This window comes from Perissodus microlepis, chromosome 13 (genome assembly GCF_051167445.1).
Source record: "Perissodus microlepis isolate ML-2025 ecotype Zambia chromosome 13, ASM5116744v1, whole genome shotgun sequence".
In the NCBI taxonomy this organism is placed as follows: Eukaryota; Metazoa; Chordata; class Actinopteri; order Cichliformes; family Cichlidae; genus Perissodus; species Perissodus microlepis.
This window is the reverse complement of record NC_140473.1, coordinates 5,319,017-5,338,282: the sequence shown is the minus strand read 5'-3', so window position 1 is coordinate 5,338,282 and position 19,266 is coordinate 5,319,017. Positions and strand designations below refer to the sequence as shown.

The 19,266-nt window shown below is 42.6% G+C and overlaps 1 protein-coding gene across 4 annotated transcripts in view; it reads left to right on the top strand.

Annotated features, from left to right (window-relative positions):
• thada (THADA armadillo repeat containing) overlaps positions 1-19,266 on the top strand; it is a 116,341-nt gene that overhangs the window by 91,418 nt on the left and 5,657 nt on the right. For 3 of the 4 annotated variants that reach the window (XM_084947770.1, XM_084947769.1, XM_084947771.1), the window contains 4 exons: positions 1,840-1,964; positions 4,607-4,679; positions 5,639-5,789; positions 5,901-6,023. In XM_084947770.1, coding sequence (XP_084803896.1) covers positions 1,840-1,964; positions 4,607-4,679; positions 5,639-5,789; positions 5,901-6,023 — 472 coding nt within the window. Of the gene's footprint in view, positions 1-1,839; positions 4,311-4,606; positions 4,680-5,638; positions 5,790-5,900; positions 6,024-19,266 lie in introns of those variants that run through there. The other variant, XR_014801905.1, reaches the window with a different exon arrangement.

Sequence of the window (19,266 nt, the reverse complement as noted above, 5' to 3'; positions counted from 1 at the left end):
GACACTGTCTTGGCATTTCTTGGCCAGTGATTTACTGACTCTCACTGGAGTTGAAAGGAACCAATAGACTTGATGAAATATTGTCTATGGAATAGGCTACGCCCACCACAACCTCCCTGACGAGTACAAATGAGCTGTTGTATGTATTGGACTCTGCTTTGTGCCACAAAGTGACTTTTTAACAGGAGTCTGAAATATGGACACTATTATCTGTCATTATCATTATCTATGTGTACACGATGAGCTATTGTTTTTATAGGTTAGCGCTCTTGAGCCAGTGTGTGTGCAGTTTGCTTAAAGCTAAATAGACTTTTTAGGCCATTTGGGGGCAGTATGCTGTAACTGAATGACTGCAAAACATTGCTATGAAGGCAGATATGCTAGCAAGCTATTTTCCACTTCATTACATAATTGGGTTGATTTAATTTTAGCGTAATTTGTGTTTTTGTTGAGACAAAGTCCACTATTGGTGCTGATTTAGTTTCAAATGATCTGCCTCACAGTGTTCACCATTCTGCTACTTTGCAGTGCTAACGTAGCCAGCTTAGCTCAGTGTTTTTACCTGTAAAGTTAATAAAATCTATTATTGCAACATGCAGTAAATTGCATGAATGGTACCTCAACAAAGTGTCCTTGTGCTTACAATGAGAGAGGATTTTAAAGGTCCAACAAGGTCAGTCGTTCACATACAGATTTATTTATGTTGGAAAATGTTTGTGGACCTGGAAAATGTAATAAATGGTGGCATAAGAATAACAAAATCCTGTCTCATCAGCTTTTTGTGACATTCTTCATGCAGATATCCTCTGCATGAAGAATGTCCTCTGAGAAAAAGCTAATTAAAGTCTCACGATGCAACATAATTACGATAAAATGAAACAAAGCTTAAAGATGCTTCGCAGAATGAAAAAGAGTTCATAATTATCTGTGTGTTTCAGTATTATTCTCCCCTCTTGCACCACGTTACTTTCATTGACGGTGTAATAAAAACAGCTTTTAAATTCGCCAAATAGATTAATAACAGCAACTTTGTGACTTCTCTCTGATCAGCCGTGATGTAATCAGTGTTTGTTGGTAACTGATTAGTATCAGATCAATCAGTCAGAATGACGGCGTAGAAACCTCACGGGCCCACCTCGCTCCCTCGATGTTTCAGTGCTCACATGCATAAAGTGCAGTACGCAGGCAGATGTTTACACACAGACGCTGCATGCACCCGCTCGCCCTGCCCTCTGCCCACACAGATCTTATAAAGTGAGCTTTATTTTAAAGCTCTAATAACAGGTTGGAGCCTTGAAAGGAATAATAATCATTGAGATAGCTGGAATGTCAACATGTGTTCTCGCCTGGATGTGTGTTTTAACAGGCGTCTAGCGCGGCGGAAAAAAACAGGTCTTTCCCGCCTCGTGCTCAGTGAGCTGCCTGCCTCTCTGTACGAGTGACTGGGCACAGTAAAAATCACAAGGTTAAGATGCAAAAAGTAGACACAAGACCTCTTAGTGCCTGCCGTGCTCACCCGCACACATGAAGGTATTTGTGTGTGTGTGTGTGTGTGTGGGGCAGCTGTGTACCCGTGGTTAGGGTGTGCATAGGGAGGATCTGACTAGAAAGGTAAAAATACCCTTGGGGCAACTTGCCAGCAGCACTGCAGAGAGGACACCAAAGCTCTGCTGATGGATGACGCTGAGCAACTTCCCTCACCAGTAGCTCTGGTAATGTGTGTGTACGTGAGGCAGAGAGGTGAAAAAGGATCATTTGATGACATCAGTGTGTATCTTGCTTAAGTATCTTACTTACTCGCTCTTCCTGCTGTCTCTGTCATGTCGTTCCTCCTCTCAGGTCCTGCAGGTTTTGTGTGTGCTGAGCTCCAGCGATGAGCTTCCGTGGAAGGATGGTGCAAGGGTTTTGTCCCTGGAGGAGGTTTTGTTGCACCTCCTAACATTGGCTCAGAACTCTGCTCACAGGTCAGTAAAAAGAACTACTGTATATAAAAGATGGACACCGCCCCGTGATGTCAGAAGTGATCATATTTCGATAAGAGGTAGACGCGCTAAGTGATTAGCTGTCCCACCTGGTTGTAGCAGATGATCGGGATAGTTCCCCGAGTCTCGTTCTGTCGGAGGTTTCTTCCTATTAAAAGGGAGTTTTTCCTTCCCGCTGTCACCACGTGCTTACTCATAAAGGGGTCATTATTGTAGGGTCTTTACCTTTTTATATAAAGCTTCTTGAACCGATTGTTGCTGTAGGCGCTTTATAAATAAGATTACATTGAATTAAGGTTATAGCAAGCTTGGCTAGCAGGTTTCCTCCTTAGATGGTCGTCACAGACACCTGATAACTCGTGCAGCAGTTTTTGACGTTCTGCTAATATTTGGCCCAGAAGACTGCTGTTTGTTCGGCAGCAACTGGGTTGACTGGTTTTCCATTACAATCCAGTACTACCTAATGTACGTGGCTGTCATCATAGCAGCGCTGCTGAGCATCCCATGACCTAATTAATATGCTACACGAACAGCGACGCGTTACCTGCTGCTCAGCTTGTGGCTTTTCGTCAGACTGCGTTGTTTTTTGTAGCCATTTCCATCGTTGTCGAGTTTCAAGAATGGCGGTTTTGATTTTTGGGAACGAGACACTCTAATGACTCGTGGAGTGACGCTACTGACCAGCCAATCGGTGGCATGCAGTCTAACAACCCTGGCAGAGCAGGTATGAAAAAAGTACCTGGTGCCAGGTACTATGACCTTCTGGAAAACACGGAAAACCGTGGTGACCTGTGTCCATCCGAGTAAAGATAGAGGGCCTGAAGACAAATATTTATTTCACTGTGTATCGTTTGATTTCTGTTCAGAATCCGTAAAGATTTACTCCTGACCCTTGAACTCAGACGTCGTGTCTAAGTTCTGGTTCTTGTGGTTTTCATCGCCCTGACATCCATCTCTGACATCGTCACAGTGAGTCTGAAGTAGAGAATTTCAGCCCCATGATTACCCACAAACCTCACTGATTTCCCAGAGTTCACAGCTGTTTACAGCCTGTGAAGTCTGCGTCCTGTAACTCAAAACACTTATAGCCTCATCTAGGCCTGGAGGGGCTGGGAGTGAACGGGGGAGCTTTTCAGCTGTGTGAAATTCCACATCAATTCCCGGCAGTTCCAAGAGGTTTTCTGCGCTGCATTCAAATTCTCGTAAACAACGTTGAACTGCAGAAATTTACAGTGCTGCTAACCCTCAAAATCCCACTTTTAATGCATAATTAACAGCGTTTCTCATTCTTAAGTTATGTTCGTACATGTTATTGATACAGGAGACAGCTACAGCTACTCTCTACGTTCATACGGGCCCTGCTGGGTCCCTCTCAAACTTACATTCGTTATAAAGGGAGGCAACTGTGTGAGTCCTAACTGAAAACCTGCTGTCAAAACAGTTCCCAAGTAAATCCCAGGGCAGCTTTTAAATGTGATGGATGGAGACGTGAATGTACTACAGGGCAAAGATGCAACCACACACTCCTCCTCCTCCATTTTCTGTTTTTCTTCTTTCTGTTTTTTTTCCCTTCCTCTCTCCGGCTCGTGAAAGAGCCCTCACACTGCTGTCGCCGTCAGGTTGTCGGGGCTCATTCGGAGCCGGAATCCATGAAGGAGTGACACACAGGTTCACTGGCTGCACCTTAACCCCGCACCTGGGCGCACCTGAAGGGTCCTCTCTGCAGGATGTTTGCGTGGTTAGCTGCGTACCGCTGAAGTGTTTTGATAACTTAAGTGTCCCCCAGCCAGAGAGACGGGTAGTTTAACGTTATTAAAAAAAAAGTGGATGAAAGCTGATATCTGTACTCTCAAAGACCTTCATCACGCCATTATTCCTACGTTAGATTATTCACACCTCTCATGCTAAAAGCATTATTTTTGTCAAAGATTATGAGTCACTGGCCCGTCTCTGCATTTGACCACAAACCAATTTTGGCACACTCTCTTCCAGTATTCGTGTGTATGTGCTCGTACTTAAGCCCCTTTGACATGCATTGGCACACACACAGAGACACACACACATGCCCCTTTTCTTGACAAGCCACTGCTGTACTTTTCTCACCCCTGACAAGAGAATACAGGCTTGAATAAGGATTGGATTACAAAGGCTTTTAGCCCTGCAAAGCCTTTTCCTGGCCACAATCTCTGGACCCGGGGATCCACTTTCCCTTCGGAGTGGCCCCAAGGTTATGATTAGAGCCGGGGAGGGATGAGATCGGGTTGCTGGCTGCCCTTGTCTGCCGTGTGATTTAATAGCACTCGGGCTATTGTGACCCATAATGTAGTGGTGAGTACCAGCACACTTCTTTTGTGGACTGTAAGTCAATACAGTTGAGAGGTGTGTGTGTGTGTGTGTGTGTGGCTGACGGCGCCGCAGCCTTGGGTAATGATTTCCACAGAACAACCTGAGGAGCACGTTATGCTGTCACTGTGCAAATGTTTCAAATTTAAGGGCCGATTCACTCAAATAAAAATAACTAAAAAATGTCACTTTTTCTGCAAATCTAACAAATATTTTAGAGTAAAAGCTGCAAACTGTTTGCATGGGCCGTTTTGAAGTTGATGTGGTTTTGTGTTTTCAAGCGTGGAGCTCCACTGTGCTGCCCTGACGTTGGCCTCGCAACTGGGGATTCGGCTGGTGAACTCTGACCCGCAGGTAACGACCAGCTCATCATCATCAGCTGTGTAGTAATCCTGCAAAGAATCTGAGGCGTGGAGGTTGTTACCACCAGCCTTCAGCCTTGTCCTGGTCCCTTTTAGTTGTAGCTAGCTGCTACTTTAGTGATTAATGCCTTTACTACAGATCAATGGTTCCAATATGGGGGAAGTATTGGTAACATTCAACTAATACATTATATTGCTTCACCAAATTAAAATGGTTATTCTGCATAAATACGTTCTTTTAGCAAGACTGGATGCGTTAGATGAGTACATAGGATGTTTTCCCATTTACTTACAGTGCAACCTTTCTGCTGTGTTATTGTTTGATAAAGCCCAAAATGTTATCAGTGCATAGCAAGTTTAGATTGCAGGCAGACCAGTTTAGAACCAGTTCTCTTTTTTTATCCGTTTTACTGGAATACAACCAGAATGTGGTTTGGCATTTCCTTGCTGAAATAAAAAAGGTGTTCCATGAAAGAGACACCATCTGGATACTAGCATAATCTGTATGTTGTTTAGCATTAATGGTGCCTTCACAGATGTGCAGGTTAACCATCGTGTGTGCACCGATGCCCGTCTCTATTCCACGACAAGCGTTATGGACTCTGCAAGACTCTGGATCCCTGGGAATTATTACAAAGCTTCTTTAGCTCTGAGATCTTTCACGAACTGTTGTGGGGGGTTTTAGCATAGCACATCCTTTCTTTTCTATTTTATCAATGTCCCAAGGTATTCACAGTAAGCATACACCAGCCACCATATGCTCTGAATGAAAAATATGTTCTTGCTGTGGACAAAAATGTGAAGCTTGCCGTTATCATTTTCTTACTTTGTTCTTTGGTGGAACTGTATTTGTATTTGTGCTCAAGTGGCAAATACATCTGTGAGAAGTGGGTTAAACTTCCTCATTCATATATAGCTGAACTGTATTTTTCTAATTAATCTACCATCTAGAGTTTGAGTGCAGTAGCTTGTTTCGCTCAGTGGGGGGCGTTGGTGTGCTCGTGCTGCAGCGAGGAGCGACCAGCGGAGGTCAAGCTGGCGGCCGCAAGGGTGCTGGTCAAATGTACGTCCACCCTGCTGACCAGCCCTCGTCTGCCACTGGGTGAGCCTCAGTAATGTAACAGCCTGAAGTTTGCTTTGATGTGAGAGGCTGCTTGTGGCTGATGACCTTGTGTATGAGTATCTATCTGTCCGTGTGTGTGTGCTGTGGCAGGTCTGTCCACGACAGTTTCACTGTGGAGGAGTCTGTTCGTGCTGCTGCAGGACGAAGACCAAGAAGTCCGAGATTCAGCGTCTGACTTCATCTTTAACGTGCCAGCTCGTCTGCTCAGTACAGGTACACGCTAACAGCTGTGCATAAGCATGTCCTTGCAGACTAACTAATATAAACGTGTACCCAGCACTATTTAAAAACTTGGGTGGGTGGATTTTGTTATTACCTGCAGTGCTTAGTGACTTCAGTATCATGCAGAGTGAGTATGTGGGTTATTTTTAACTCCCTGGCCAGTAATAATTACAGCCGCATTTAACTGCTGTTGTTCTGTGACCTATCCGGTCCTCCTGTAGTTTAAAACCCATCCAGAGTCATGGCATGGTTATTCATAATAAATCTGTCAGTTCTTTATCTACTTTTTAAAAATCCTCTTATAAATTTTGCTAAAAACAACAGAAGTCATCAAATAACTTCATAGATGGATTCGTGCTAACAGTCAGTTGGCATGGACACATGTCACATGCAGTGACATCAGTGGGTCAGTGTAGCTGCTGCAGGTCAATAAATACTGCTGTTCACTTTGAGCCTTTTTTCTTGTTTTTAAGCTGCTTTTAGTTTCTATTATGTCAAACTGGTACTGTAAGTAAGCTGAAATATACGGTGGCCCTGAGGTTATTTTCACTGAACCTGTTGAATTTCACAAAATACAACACAAATAGAAAAAAATCAACACTAATGAAGTTGAATAAAACACAGTAGAACAAGGAAAAAAACAAAAACTTATAAAACAAAAGAAAGTGTTTTTGGAGACACAACAACATGACGTTGTGTTTTATTCCATATGTGTTGCGTTTTGAGTGCTTTGGGAGTATTTTTCTTGTTGGAGAGCATTTGACCTTTCAGGGCTACCGTAGAATTAGCTGTTAACACTTCTAGTTTGAGTGTGCTAAAGAAATATAGAGACAGCTTTCAGCTGTTGTGATAATGAAAAAAACTTAAAGATCAAATTATTCTTAGTGAAGTTCTGAAGTCTCTTTTTTTTTTATGATTTCTGTTTTATAGTAATTTATCAAACTGGCCAATGTTTTTCTGTCTTGGTGTTCAGATCAGAAATCATTAGGATCTTTTCCATATTTTCTGTTACCATGGTGACTGCTCACATTAAAAGCTCAGTAAATGAAAGTTCAGTTTTAAGTCCCCGTGAGCTAAAAGCTCTGAACTCTGTTTGACACAGTTTTTTTCTACTCCTGGTTCTCGATGTCGTCACTAAGAATGGATCTTCGTAACACGATCTCAGGCACAGAAACCTTACCCACCTGCCGTTAAGGTGTTTTTGACAGTCAGTCAGAACAAAGCTGGGCTGAAGGGATGTAAGAGGGAGTCGAAACGGCTCATTTCAGAAAGTAGATGAAACAAACGTCTGCATCAGGACCCCTTATGAGATAAATAAGGCTAATTTTGAACTGTGAATTATGCAAAGCTACTCTAGTCCAAGAATAAAACCAAGTCAGAGCCTCCTGGCTTACACCCACATTTCTCTTATGGCCCGGGCTTGCCCGTGTTGGCTACAGACTACATGAAATAAAAGTTAAATTACTGGGCCCTAACACCAAACCAACAATAATACATAATGCATGTGTATATATAAACAGACACACACTAACAAAAAGCACCACAGACACATGCTAATGTTAAAAAGGGCCGATGACATCATTTTGCACGAAGGGTTGGGGAGCATTCCTGGAACGAAGGGCGCTAATTCTAAGATTGACAGTTTGCGAGAGTTAGGACTGTGTGCGTGTGTGTGTGTGTGTGTCTTTTGTGGTCATGTGTCATTGTTTCTGGAATGTCTGAGGGCTGCGTTCTGAAGAACTTGTGCGACGGCCGGCCTTACTGAACGGTAAGACCGATTCACCCCAGTGCCGCTCTTATCCTCACTTATCTGAGAGGACTGACAGCTGGCTGCTCCCTCACAAACAGCTTTACTGTGACTTCCTGTCCTCACAACACTCACTTCCTGTATTTTCCCAGCTTCCCTGCAGGAGCCACCCTTATTGTGTCTTTCCTCATTGATAGCATCTTGTAACAACGAGATACAATGAGAGCCTGAAAAAATAAAACAATTTAAAAAAAAAAAAAAAAAAAAAAGGTCTGATGGCAACACTGTTTGTAGATTTGGTGGGGGGAGGGGGACATAGTCATGGGGGAAGACTCAACCCGAACTGTGGTTTAGCCGAAGGCTGATAAGTGACGGGGTTTTCTTTATTTCAGTTTGCTGTTTTTATTTCATTTGGTGGCCGTAAAAGCAAAGAGTCAAAAAATCCAAATTTTCTCAGTACCAAGGAAACCAACTCAAAATCCCTGGAAGTGTTTTGATACCAGTATTTATGCAAAGGCACTGTGCGTGCGTGTGTGTCTGTGTGTGTGCTATAAGTGTTTATGTATATAAGGCCAGACTGGGTCAGATAAGCTGTAAGCTAAAAAAAAAATCAGATAGGAGGTCAGCAGCACAGCGTGACTAAGATGGAGATTTTTTCTTTCTGTGCAACAGGAAAGGAACACAATAGGCATAATTACAGAGTGGGTGTCCCAGTGTGTGTGTGTGGGGGGGCGTTCTCCTCTGTCCAGCGCTCATTTGGAGATGACAGCTTTTTGCATGTGGGCGAGGCGCTGAGTCTGGCACTTACCGTAAAATACCTTACATTTCCTCATGGACGATGGGGAAGGAACAAAAACAAGTGTGAGTGTTTGCCTCCACTCTACTGTGTGACCTTTCACGCTCCAGCCAAGCCATTCAAAAATCTGCTCTGACCGCCAAGATCATAAAAATTGCAATGAATTCCTAGTTTATCCAAGCACGTGTCGTACGCACTGCAGGAATGCAGCGCGCAGCACACAAAGGGAAGAAATGAGACGGTAAATTGGTGATCTTGTACCAGATGATTGGACGACTTGGCCAAGGAAGTCAAATTCCTCATGCAAATGAAAAACAGCAGAAAACCAAAGAAGAATCACATCCCATTGATTATCTTTTTTTTAAACTCCTTTCTTGGGAAAATATGTCATCTTTCTTCTTTTAAAGCTTAGAAATGTTCTAAAATTATATCTGCGGCAGTTAGCTTGAAGAACATCATGGTGCTTTGGCAGTACCAAGGCAGATTTAATGAAGTCATCATGACCAGAAGAACACATGCACTGTGTGTGTGTGTGTGTGTGTGTGTGTGTGTGTGTGTGTGTGTGCCACTGTGCCACTGTGCCTTGTGTTAGACCGTATAGGTCACATGAGAAGAAGGAATTAACCTGGAGTGCTAAATTAATCCTGAGCTGCTGACTTTGCAGCAGGCTGTGAGGCCAATTAAAGTTGTTTTATCATTTGATTTATTTGTGATCAGTCTTTTAACTAAAATGGCAAAAGTCTGGTGTTGTTTCCGCCATCGTCTGCCTCTGAATATGTAACCTTGCACAAAGGCTTTGACTTCTTCTTCTCCTTCACCCGCACTGATATGAAGGTTTTCTCTGAGTGGCGACACCTGTGATTCAGGAGAATATCGCAGAAAATGCTCACATCCTCAGTGCTGGTGTAAACATGACAGACCTGTGGCTAAAAGACTGTTTGAGTACAACACGACCATGGTGCTTAAGGTAGCTTTTAATGTCAAAGTGACATGTTGTTGAAACGGTGAAGTTCTCTGCCGCCTCTCCAGAGACCCGATGCTGGCAGCGAGTCCTTTGGCCCGGTGACCAATATAATATCTCAACCCTTAACGCTGCAGTCAGAGCGCCAAGAGCATAGGAATAGTGCTGCATGCTTTTCCACACCATACACACAGTATATAGTGCAGTGCCAGTGGAAAAACCCAGCTTTACTGTGTTTGTGTCTGTGAGAGTGTGTGTGTGTGTGTCTATTTGTGCCTTTCTCATTCCCTTCAGGCCATCCAGTGTTACATGAAGGGTAGTGTGTGTGTTTTATGACCTGCCACTGCAGAGTCAAGTATCTGAGGTGTGAGCTGCTTCAGATGGAGGCGGTGACTCCGGGCCCTTTGATATGGAGGACAGGCAGAAATGTGGGAACAGAGCCGGGTTCAACAACACACACAAACACGTAACACACACAAAATAAGGAAATGTTAAAAACCTTTTCCCAATTTAAGGAAGAGGTTTAAAGATTAAAAACACTGTGTGTGTGCTCTGTCTCAGATATTTAAATAAGGACTTTAAAAAGCTATAAAAGTGGTGGTTGAGTCTCACTTTTGGTAACAGATCTGATTTTATTGTTAACAAAGATTAGGGTCCACTCTGACTGATTTGTACCTACAGATTTAGACTATTAACACATAAAGCCTTTGTGTCCATTAACTTTAAAGGGACCGTGTGTAAAATCTCACCATTAGACATCAGTAGATTGCAGATTCTAGTCAACTGACTTCTGTTTTCTCCCAATTCATGTGCATCATCTTAGCTACAGTGGTGAACGTTCATCTTTAGTGAGTGTGCGATGTTAGTCTGCTGTCAGTGTGCCAGGTGGCGACGTCTAAAACTTTGTGAAAGGAGTTCGATACAAGTCGATGAGTCAGTGAAGCTCACAGTGAGGATTTTCTGAACTTTTCTGTTAATAAACGCTGGCATTAGCTGCTGTTAGCCAGCGTTAGTGAAACTTTCCTTGAAATGTATCGAACATTGTTGAGCTCATGGTGAAACTTGGCAAATAAACTCTCACTTTCTTCCCTGAGCTGCGACCCACAACCATTGTCCTGGATAGGAAGAGCAAATCTAACTGTCCCCCACCCCACCCCCACCCTGGCAAACTGGCACCACCTTCCAAATACCTCTAGACTAATTAGGTCTGAAATCAAACTCTGTTTGTCCTCGCTGGACCTCCAGCACTGTCACGGACTTAGGCCAGGACCAGAGGGAAGACTTTATATAGAGAGCATAGATGGATTTGGATGGGGCGGTTGAGATGATTTGGGCTTTGTGACATGGGCTATAAGAGGGCTCACGCAGTATCACGCAGATTAACAGTGAAATGCTCAGCACACAGGTCAATCTACGTATGAAATATTTAATGTAAGTTTGCTCATTTTTTATATAAAAATGTGCAGATTTTCTAAAACATTCTTATCAGAGCTGGTCATGATTCTTGAATAGTTGTTAAAAAGTTAGTTAAAGCTTAAGGCTTGCCACGACTAGCTTCAAAGAATAGTCAAATACCATCAAATGCCCATACAGAGTTCTAAGACCGTACTCTTTCTTGCAATTTTTAAAAAGTTGATTTGGGTCTGTATCAAAATGTAGAGAGCCCTGCTTTTACTGGAGCTCCACCAAGTTTCAGGGGGTATTCATGAGGGGTCACCCCACCAGACGGGCGGGCAACTTCGGTGTGGACATTTACGTTTATAACCGTGATAACTCGAGAACAAGGTGACGTAGGATTTTGAAATTCATACCATAGGTGGATCTACTAAAACATCTTGGACTCTTTTGACTCTGTGACATCGGCCTTAACGTCAAGGTTAAGAGGCCAATGTTTCTGAATAGTTATTCACATTAATGGGTTTTGGTTGGGAGGAGGATGTTCTGCCTACTTCAGTTCTTTGCTTTAAGGTGGGGGTCAGTGTCCTGCAGGTTTTAGACATCACCCTGGGTCAGCACACCTGAATCAAATGATTAGTTCAACCAGGCGTCTGGGGAACTTCAACACATGTTGAGGAGTTAATTTAGCCATTTAAATCAGCTGTGTTGGATCAAGGACACATCTAAAACCTGCAGGACACCGGCGCTCAAGGCCTGGAGTTGCCCACCCCTGCTCTAAGGTAACCCGCTGCTAGTGGATGCTGTGTTTACATCAACGATATCAGGATTGGTATCAGTGTTCCCGTTCTGCTCTGTACCAGAAAATGACTGAGCATTTTCCATGAAACATCAAACTGATTTTCAAAACGATGCAAATTTTGCAAATTGTTCTATCTTTCATTATACAGTAGACTCCATTGACAGGCCCATATTTTAAAGGCCAATCCCAGTGAACCATATTCAAACAAACAACCTGGAGTAACCTATTTTGCTTACTGTAAAGACAGCGACGGGCTGTTCAGAATGGTGCCTTTCATTTGTTTACACTGGATGATGCAGTTGATCGGAAGCGAATGGCCCGGTGGAGCCGAAGGACGCTCGCTCGTGAAATGGGCCTCTTCCTATTGCAGCACAGCACTTACTTGCGCAGTAAACCTGAGGTTTGTGTCACTCAGACGTTGTTGTAAAGCACACAGAAAGCAGAGGAGAATTACTCAAGGTTTGATTTGCTGCTGGGTCCTTTACTTTTGGAATAAATAGGCAGTTATTTCACCCTCCAGTGGAAACACACAGACAGAATTAGTGTTTTCGCTGCTTTCACCGTCTTGCACTCGAAACGACAGCCCGGGGAATGAGATTTTAATCATTTGGTGGGTGGTGTGAAATAAAAAGTCACATGTCTGCAGTAATGACTAGTGTCTGCAGGCTCTGGTGCAGTGTGTCTGTGTGCAGTGTTTTCACTACAGTATACAGTAGTGGTTGTGATGTGCTCTTAAGATAAAAACTGCAATGCACCGTGTCAACGTAGGTATTTCGCAATCTAACCATATCGAAGTAAATCGGCCTCATTAAGCATCCTCGTTTATTGTGAAACATCTGTAATCAGACCTAGATCTGAGAGGAGTAGTGGGTCAGTTGAATGTTTACTCCAACCCCTATGGGAGTATCTGTGGCTGTGTTTACTCAGAGCCGGATTCTCTTTATATTTGCTTTTCAGGACCTTGGAGAATATATAAAAATGCCATTTTTAATTGTTAGAAGGGAGCGCACTTCTCCATCAGCTTTAAAGGTAATGCACATTTGAAGTTTTTTTGTTTAATGTAGAACTAAAACCTGAATTTAGTGTCCACTGGGAGGTGAGTCACAGATCAGAATATAAAATCACCTCTAGAATGACTAATTGTGACGTTTGCCAGTAATCTGTGTGTTATCTCATGTACAGAAATCCACGCATTTACTTTTTGCCTGTTAAAACAAACATAAGCTATTTAAAGACAGATCTGTGCAGATGACGTTATACTGCATGCTTTTAACGACAAGAAAGCTGAGAGTTCACAAACACATATAGGTGGGGTGAGGTTTCCATAATTGACTGATAGGAGCCTGTTTGGCCCCTTGGTGAGGCGGTTTTTACTTGTGTTTGACTGAATAAACACAAGACTGCGATGATGAGGCTGCCAGAATACTCCCACACCGTAATATGTGTGTAAATGCTCGCTGAGGTTTCGTACTAGGTTTCGTACGTTTATTATCTGGTTTCCTCTTCTCGCCGTTGTTGTTGTTTCTCTTGATCTTGACACCAGAGGAAGCCGGGGCTGTAAAGTGTTTTTATTTCGCACCTCTCTCACTATCTCACACCTTTGCTTCCTGCAGCATCTGCAGCGCACGCTGTGAACAAGAAAGACTTCTTGTTCTTCTCAAGGAGGTGGTGTGTGTGTGTATGTGTGTTTCACACAGAGATCTTCAGCACGAACTCTGGTACTTGATGAAGTCTACAATATTCTGCAAAACTCTGCATGTGCAAGCATACATGGATATACAGGAAAAACAGAGTTTGTGCTCTCACAAGTTTGAAAGTAAATATGTGGCAGGAGCATCTTTATTGTTCAGCACAGCCTGAACTCAGGCAGCTTTCTTGTCATTGATTTAAGGAATAGTTCTCTGGACTTCTTGAAGGACATTCAAAGCTCTTCTTCTTTGTTTCATTGAATTCTACCAAGATGATCCAACACAGCTTCAATAACCTTAAGGCCATGACTGATAGTGGCACTGCGATGGCACTGTGATTGGGCATTGGTAAGATGTTTTCCGGATGGTACTGTGTGGTGCATCAAAATCTGATGGTACTTTTCCACTTTGAGGAGATCCTGAACACCACTGCCTGAGGCTACGTCCACACTAATATGTTTTTGTTTGAAAACGCATCTTTTTCTCTCCGTTTTGGTCTTCCGTCCACACTGAGACGGCGTTTTTGGTCAAAGAAAACTGAGCTTTTGAAAACGCTCTCCAAAGTGGACACATTTGAAAACGCTGTTTTCTCGTCGCAGTGTGGAATGTGAACCCGGAGCCTTTAGAAAACAATGACGCATTTTAGTCATGTGATGCAGTCATGTGACCAATTCAACTAAGATGCAGGACGGCATTGTAGTCTATATTCTCGCTCGATTTTGCAACTTTGTACTTTTGTGTTACTCGCAGCAACAACTCCACTTCATTGTTAGTCCATTTAAAAAACTTGGAGCTTTTCCTCCACAATTTGCTGCGACATTTCAAAGCGCCGGAAAGTAAATAAATGGCAGACAGAAATGAGGCAGGAATTGTCTTATGTGTCACGCATGCGCAGTACAGAACATAAGCGTTTTCAGCCGTTTCAGTGTGGATCCGCAACTTTTTGGAAACGATTAAAAAAAATTGTATGTACCAGCGTTTTTAGACGAAAACACCGTTTTCAAACTTATGCAGATTATTGTAGAGGTAGCCTGAAATGCAACCCAAAGCCATGGCAGAACCTCCACCGTGCTTTACAGATGGCTGTAGACATTCACTGCTCTGTCTCCTGACCTCCTCTTTATACAATAATGACCAAATATTTCTGATTTGGTTCGTCTCTCCATAAGATTTTCAGTCCAATTCTCGTGTAATTTGGCGAAACTCAACCTTTTCTCCCCTTTCCGTAGCTTAAGAATGGCTTCCTGACAGCCACCGTTCACTGAGACCATTTCTAATGAGGCTCTGGTGAACACTGATAGATCAACTAAAGGAAAAAATCCTCTGAACGTGGCCAGGTACAAGTGAGTGGGTGTCTAAGACAAATTTGTCAGATGTGGGCAGCTGAGTTGAAGGAATGAACTCCCACCAAAGCGAATGTGACAGGAAGTGTCCAGGATTTCTCCCATTGCCCTGACAGCCCACTGATCACCCCCATTCCTGTCATCTGCCCCTCACCGTCCCCACAATGGGAGACCTGACACCCCTTCACCTGCTGCAGAGGCTCAGTTTGTAATGTGCAGACCTGTGCTCTTACTAAAACACACAGGTCTTATCGCTCCCTCTTCATTCAGCTCTGTAATGACAGAACTGTGTGGCTGCAGCAGGACAAACAGGACCATACTGCTCTTAATTACTTTATAATAATCAATAGATGTCTGCTTTTGACCAAACTGAGTCTTGCAAAAGCAAGTCATTTGGAAATGTATCCATTTTCTTAATTTTCAACAGATTTTTCTCTGATAATTCTCTACGGGGACCTTGCCATCCTGTGTTTAGTTCGAGTCGATGAAAACAGAACGTAATGTGAAGACAGCGATTAGCATACTATGACCCTACGGTTATTATGATAAGCAAGACTGAAACAAGGAAGGAAATGAATTCGTACGACACAAGATCAGATTACTTGAGTTTTGTGTCAAACTGTTTTTAGAGAGCTCGCTTTTTCTGTGAAAACATTTTTTAGAGTTGTTTACCTTCTTCGGAGGGTCACCGTACAGAGAGTGGGTATAAAATGAGGGGGGAAAGTAAGAATTACTCCAAAAATGAGTTCCAGTCTGCCAGTTTTTCACACCCATAGACTGTATATAAAAGATGCACATAAACAGTTTGCTAGGCCTCCACTTTAGCTTTATAATCATAGCCGTGAGTTCAGCCAGACGTGACCACATTTAAAGGAGGAGGCTGAGCATCCACAGTATTGTCTGCTGCTACTAAGCTCTGTTAGCAATGGGCCTCCATAAACTGTATGGATGCAATGCACAGATGCCCGCTAATTAATGCTAAATATAGAATCTTATTCACCAAAACTAGAGCACAGATTTCTTGAAAGGTCTGTTAGTACATTTAATCAAATGCACCACAAACACGTTCAAGTTTAGTTGAAGTTTGGTGACTCGGTTACCAAAGGTCAGGCTTTTAAAGTGCTTCCAAGGATGAAAACTTTAAGCCTTAACATAAGTTTAGGTGGTGAGTCTAAATACATAAATCGTTTCTCTCTTTGTAGCTGACATTAAGAGGAAATTTAGCTATAGAACCGTTCATTTCTGCTATAAAGCTTGACCATATTAACAGGAGGATGTGTGGCCATTTTGAGGTCAGCTCCAGTGTTGCCTCTGAGTTCTAAATAAATGTAAAGTCATTGTAAAGGAACAAATTTGTAAAATAACACCAGTAGTTCAAGGCCATAGCATGTGGCATGCTAAATGTAATAGAGTAGTTCAAGTATTTTTACATCATGGACCAGTGAGACTCTCCAATCTGTCACTGTAAAGACATTTAGCTAAACATGCATCCCTGAGGTGTCTTCATATAGGAAAAGGAAGGATGTGACACACATATATATATATATATATATATATATATATATATATATATATATATATATATATATATATATATATATAAAATTCTGTATAGAAGAGGGTTCATGAGGGTTGTCATTATCAATGGAAAAAGCTGTAAAACGTATGAAAATACAGTTAGAAGTTCATAATGTATGCGCTCCTTCATGTTTTCCAAAGCCTTCCAGAGGGTCGGGTTGGAGTTGGACACCAGAGGGCCCATTCTTCCCCCTCTGGTGTAGTACTTTAACTAAAAGTTTTAAAAAAATGAGTATAAAGTGCTGTGATGGACATGGATAAAGTAATGGTTTTGATTGCCTTGTCAAGGAAGATGGATGCTTCCAGTTTTTCCAGAGTCTTTAATCGTATCAAACTTTTGCTTCCACTGAAGAAAGGTAGCAATGAGTTCACGAGATCAACATCAGATCTCTTCCGTGCCGCTGTGTACACTTTCCCACCAGAGAAGAAGAGATCACATGCCTGGTGAAGAGTTTGTTTTGTTTCTATCAGATTTATGTTTGAAGTAGTTTCTAAAACCATGGTTACCACAGTCTGTAACAAAGCAACCAAAGATCTCAGTGAAGGTCCAAAAAAACAAAAAGGTCAAATGTTTAAAAAGCTTGAAATGGTGCGACTGTTACACTGTTTCCAAGGTTAAGTTTTTCCCTCACTCTGCTGCCCTGCCCAGCTCAAATGTACTACAGGAGTGCCAGAGGATGGAGTGTGTGCCAGTGGATGCCAACTGCAGGGCACTCCCTCCCTCTCTCTCCCGCTCTCACACTCTCAGCCCATCCTACCCGAGCCCATTCTTCCACCCAGTGATATTGTCATTTGCCAATTGCCTTGCAGTCTTTCAACACCAGACACCACCTGATTAAAATGCTTGCGTCCAACATACTGGGCAGTAATGGCAATGAAAGACAATCCCCTTGAGAAAGAGGGGCATTTTTGCGCCAAAAAAGCTTGAGAGGGAAATCGGGTTAAGCGACGTGTGAAACCGCCGTAGAGAAGCAGATAAATTGAACGGCAGCTAAAATTTCCTATTATGTCCCCTTAAAGCTGGGGGAGGGCTTTAAAGGACTTGACTTCAGAGGCAGGGCTGTCCCAGAGAGAGGCGGCTTCTTGGTAAAGAAAGGAATTTGTCACTCATGCTCTTAAACTCTTAAATCTCCTCTAATACACTACAATCAGCAGGCTCTAATGTTCACAGAGTGGGTTTCCCTCCACGCTCAGACTCTGGGCTCTGCTGTGATTTTACGCCTCCTCTCAGAAGATGAAAAACAATCTGGGTTCCCAACCCTGCATGTGTGTTTTAAACTGTATGTGTGCTCATAGGGGTCCGTATACCTCCTCCCTCCCTCCTTTCCTCTTCTCTTTCCTTGGTGGTAATGTTTTGGCTAGTGGCTCTCAAAGCCTTTTGAAGTCTCGGTGTTATCTTGGTGTCAGCTGCGGCGAGGATGGTCAAGGTGGGAGAACAATACACTCAACCTCCACGTCAGATAGTTGCAGCACGGACAACTGCAGCCGTTAAATGAAGTTATATGTTATGTTTTCCCTCTGAAGTGTGTGTCCTTGCACTTCCACTTCCTCTAAAGTCTTGCAGCACTGCGGAGGAATGGCCTCATCACAGGCCGGCCTGTGGGTACGTGTGCGTTATGGCCCATTTGTCGAGGACTTACAAATAGCCAGAAATACATTTTTTGCTAAAACAAGACACGAACATTGCATTTGCACATCTTACACACAGTGACCGTCCTTTAATTTAACATGCAAGAGTGTTAGGAGCAGTGCTGCAATTCAAGTGTGAGCGCGTGCGCAGATTGGTGCAAGTATATTTTTGAATCTACTCATACACACCCTGATGGCGGTTGGTTGTATGAGTTATAGTTTTGTTTCCCAGAAGTACATCCAAACCCAGAGAGGACACACACACACTCAGTCTGGAACACAGTGTCATTGAAACATCGCAACTTCACAAACACCAGCAGCTACAAACCCACAAGGAGGTCACTGGGGGAAATCCGGTCAAGGTGGGAAACATGTTTTCATGAAGTGGTCATGAAGCCCAAAACCTGCCTTGCGTCATTCTCGTCCACCATATTTGGAATAACGCTGAGATGCATGTGCACATTTTTCCTCGTAGAACGCCTGAATTTTACAAATAGTCTTTTTTTTTTTTAAATTTCAGCTCAAGTTTCAATTATTTTGGATTCAGTGACACACCACTACATGTAATGGTTTTTCCTTTCATGACACTCGATGGGCTCAGTCTGTGGGCTGCTGTGTCGTAGAAACATACTATAATCCGTACGTGGCTCATGCTTTCCTTGTAGTAATCTAGGTGTGTCCACCATATTTTTCTTAACCCTTATCCTGATAGGGAACACCAGGTTTCTCTTTTCCCTGTCAGGAGGTTTAATACATCTGCTAAAACGCACCGACTTGACTAAGATTTCAGTTGAGGTACTCAAAGCGTCCGCAGAACACGTCTCATTTTTCAGCCAGTTAACGTGAGCCACTGGTAACACAGAAGAATTAGCTTTAAATGTCTAGTTGGAACATTATGCATCAATAAATACTTTTATATATTTACAATTAGTGATTGTCACATGTTACAAGAATTCAGATTGAAATGTGGTAGTACAGCAACTTGTACCAGCTGGTTAGTTCAACATTTTGTAAACTTGTAATAAAATATTTAGCACTAATTTATGTTTAATAACTGTGCATAGATGGTGTGTAGCTAATTTAGCTCATGGGCACATAAACATAATCTAACATGATTGCTGATATAACCTGTTTAGATTTGATATGTTTAATTAAAAGACATGCACCAGCTCCTCAATAGCGTAGCATTAGCATAATTAACCATGTGCCCTGGAAATAGTAAATTCTTACAGACAAACTAGGTATTATGAAATATTTAAATGTAGCAACTGTCATATATAAGTGTTAAGTAACTT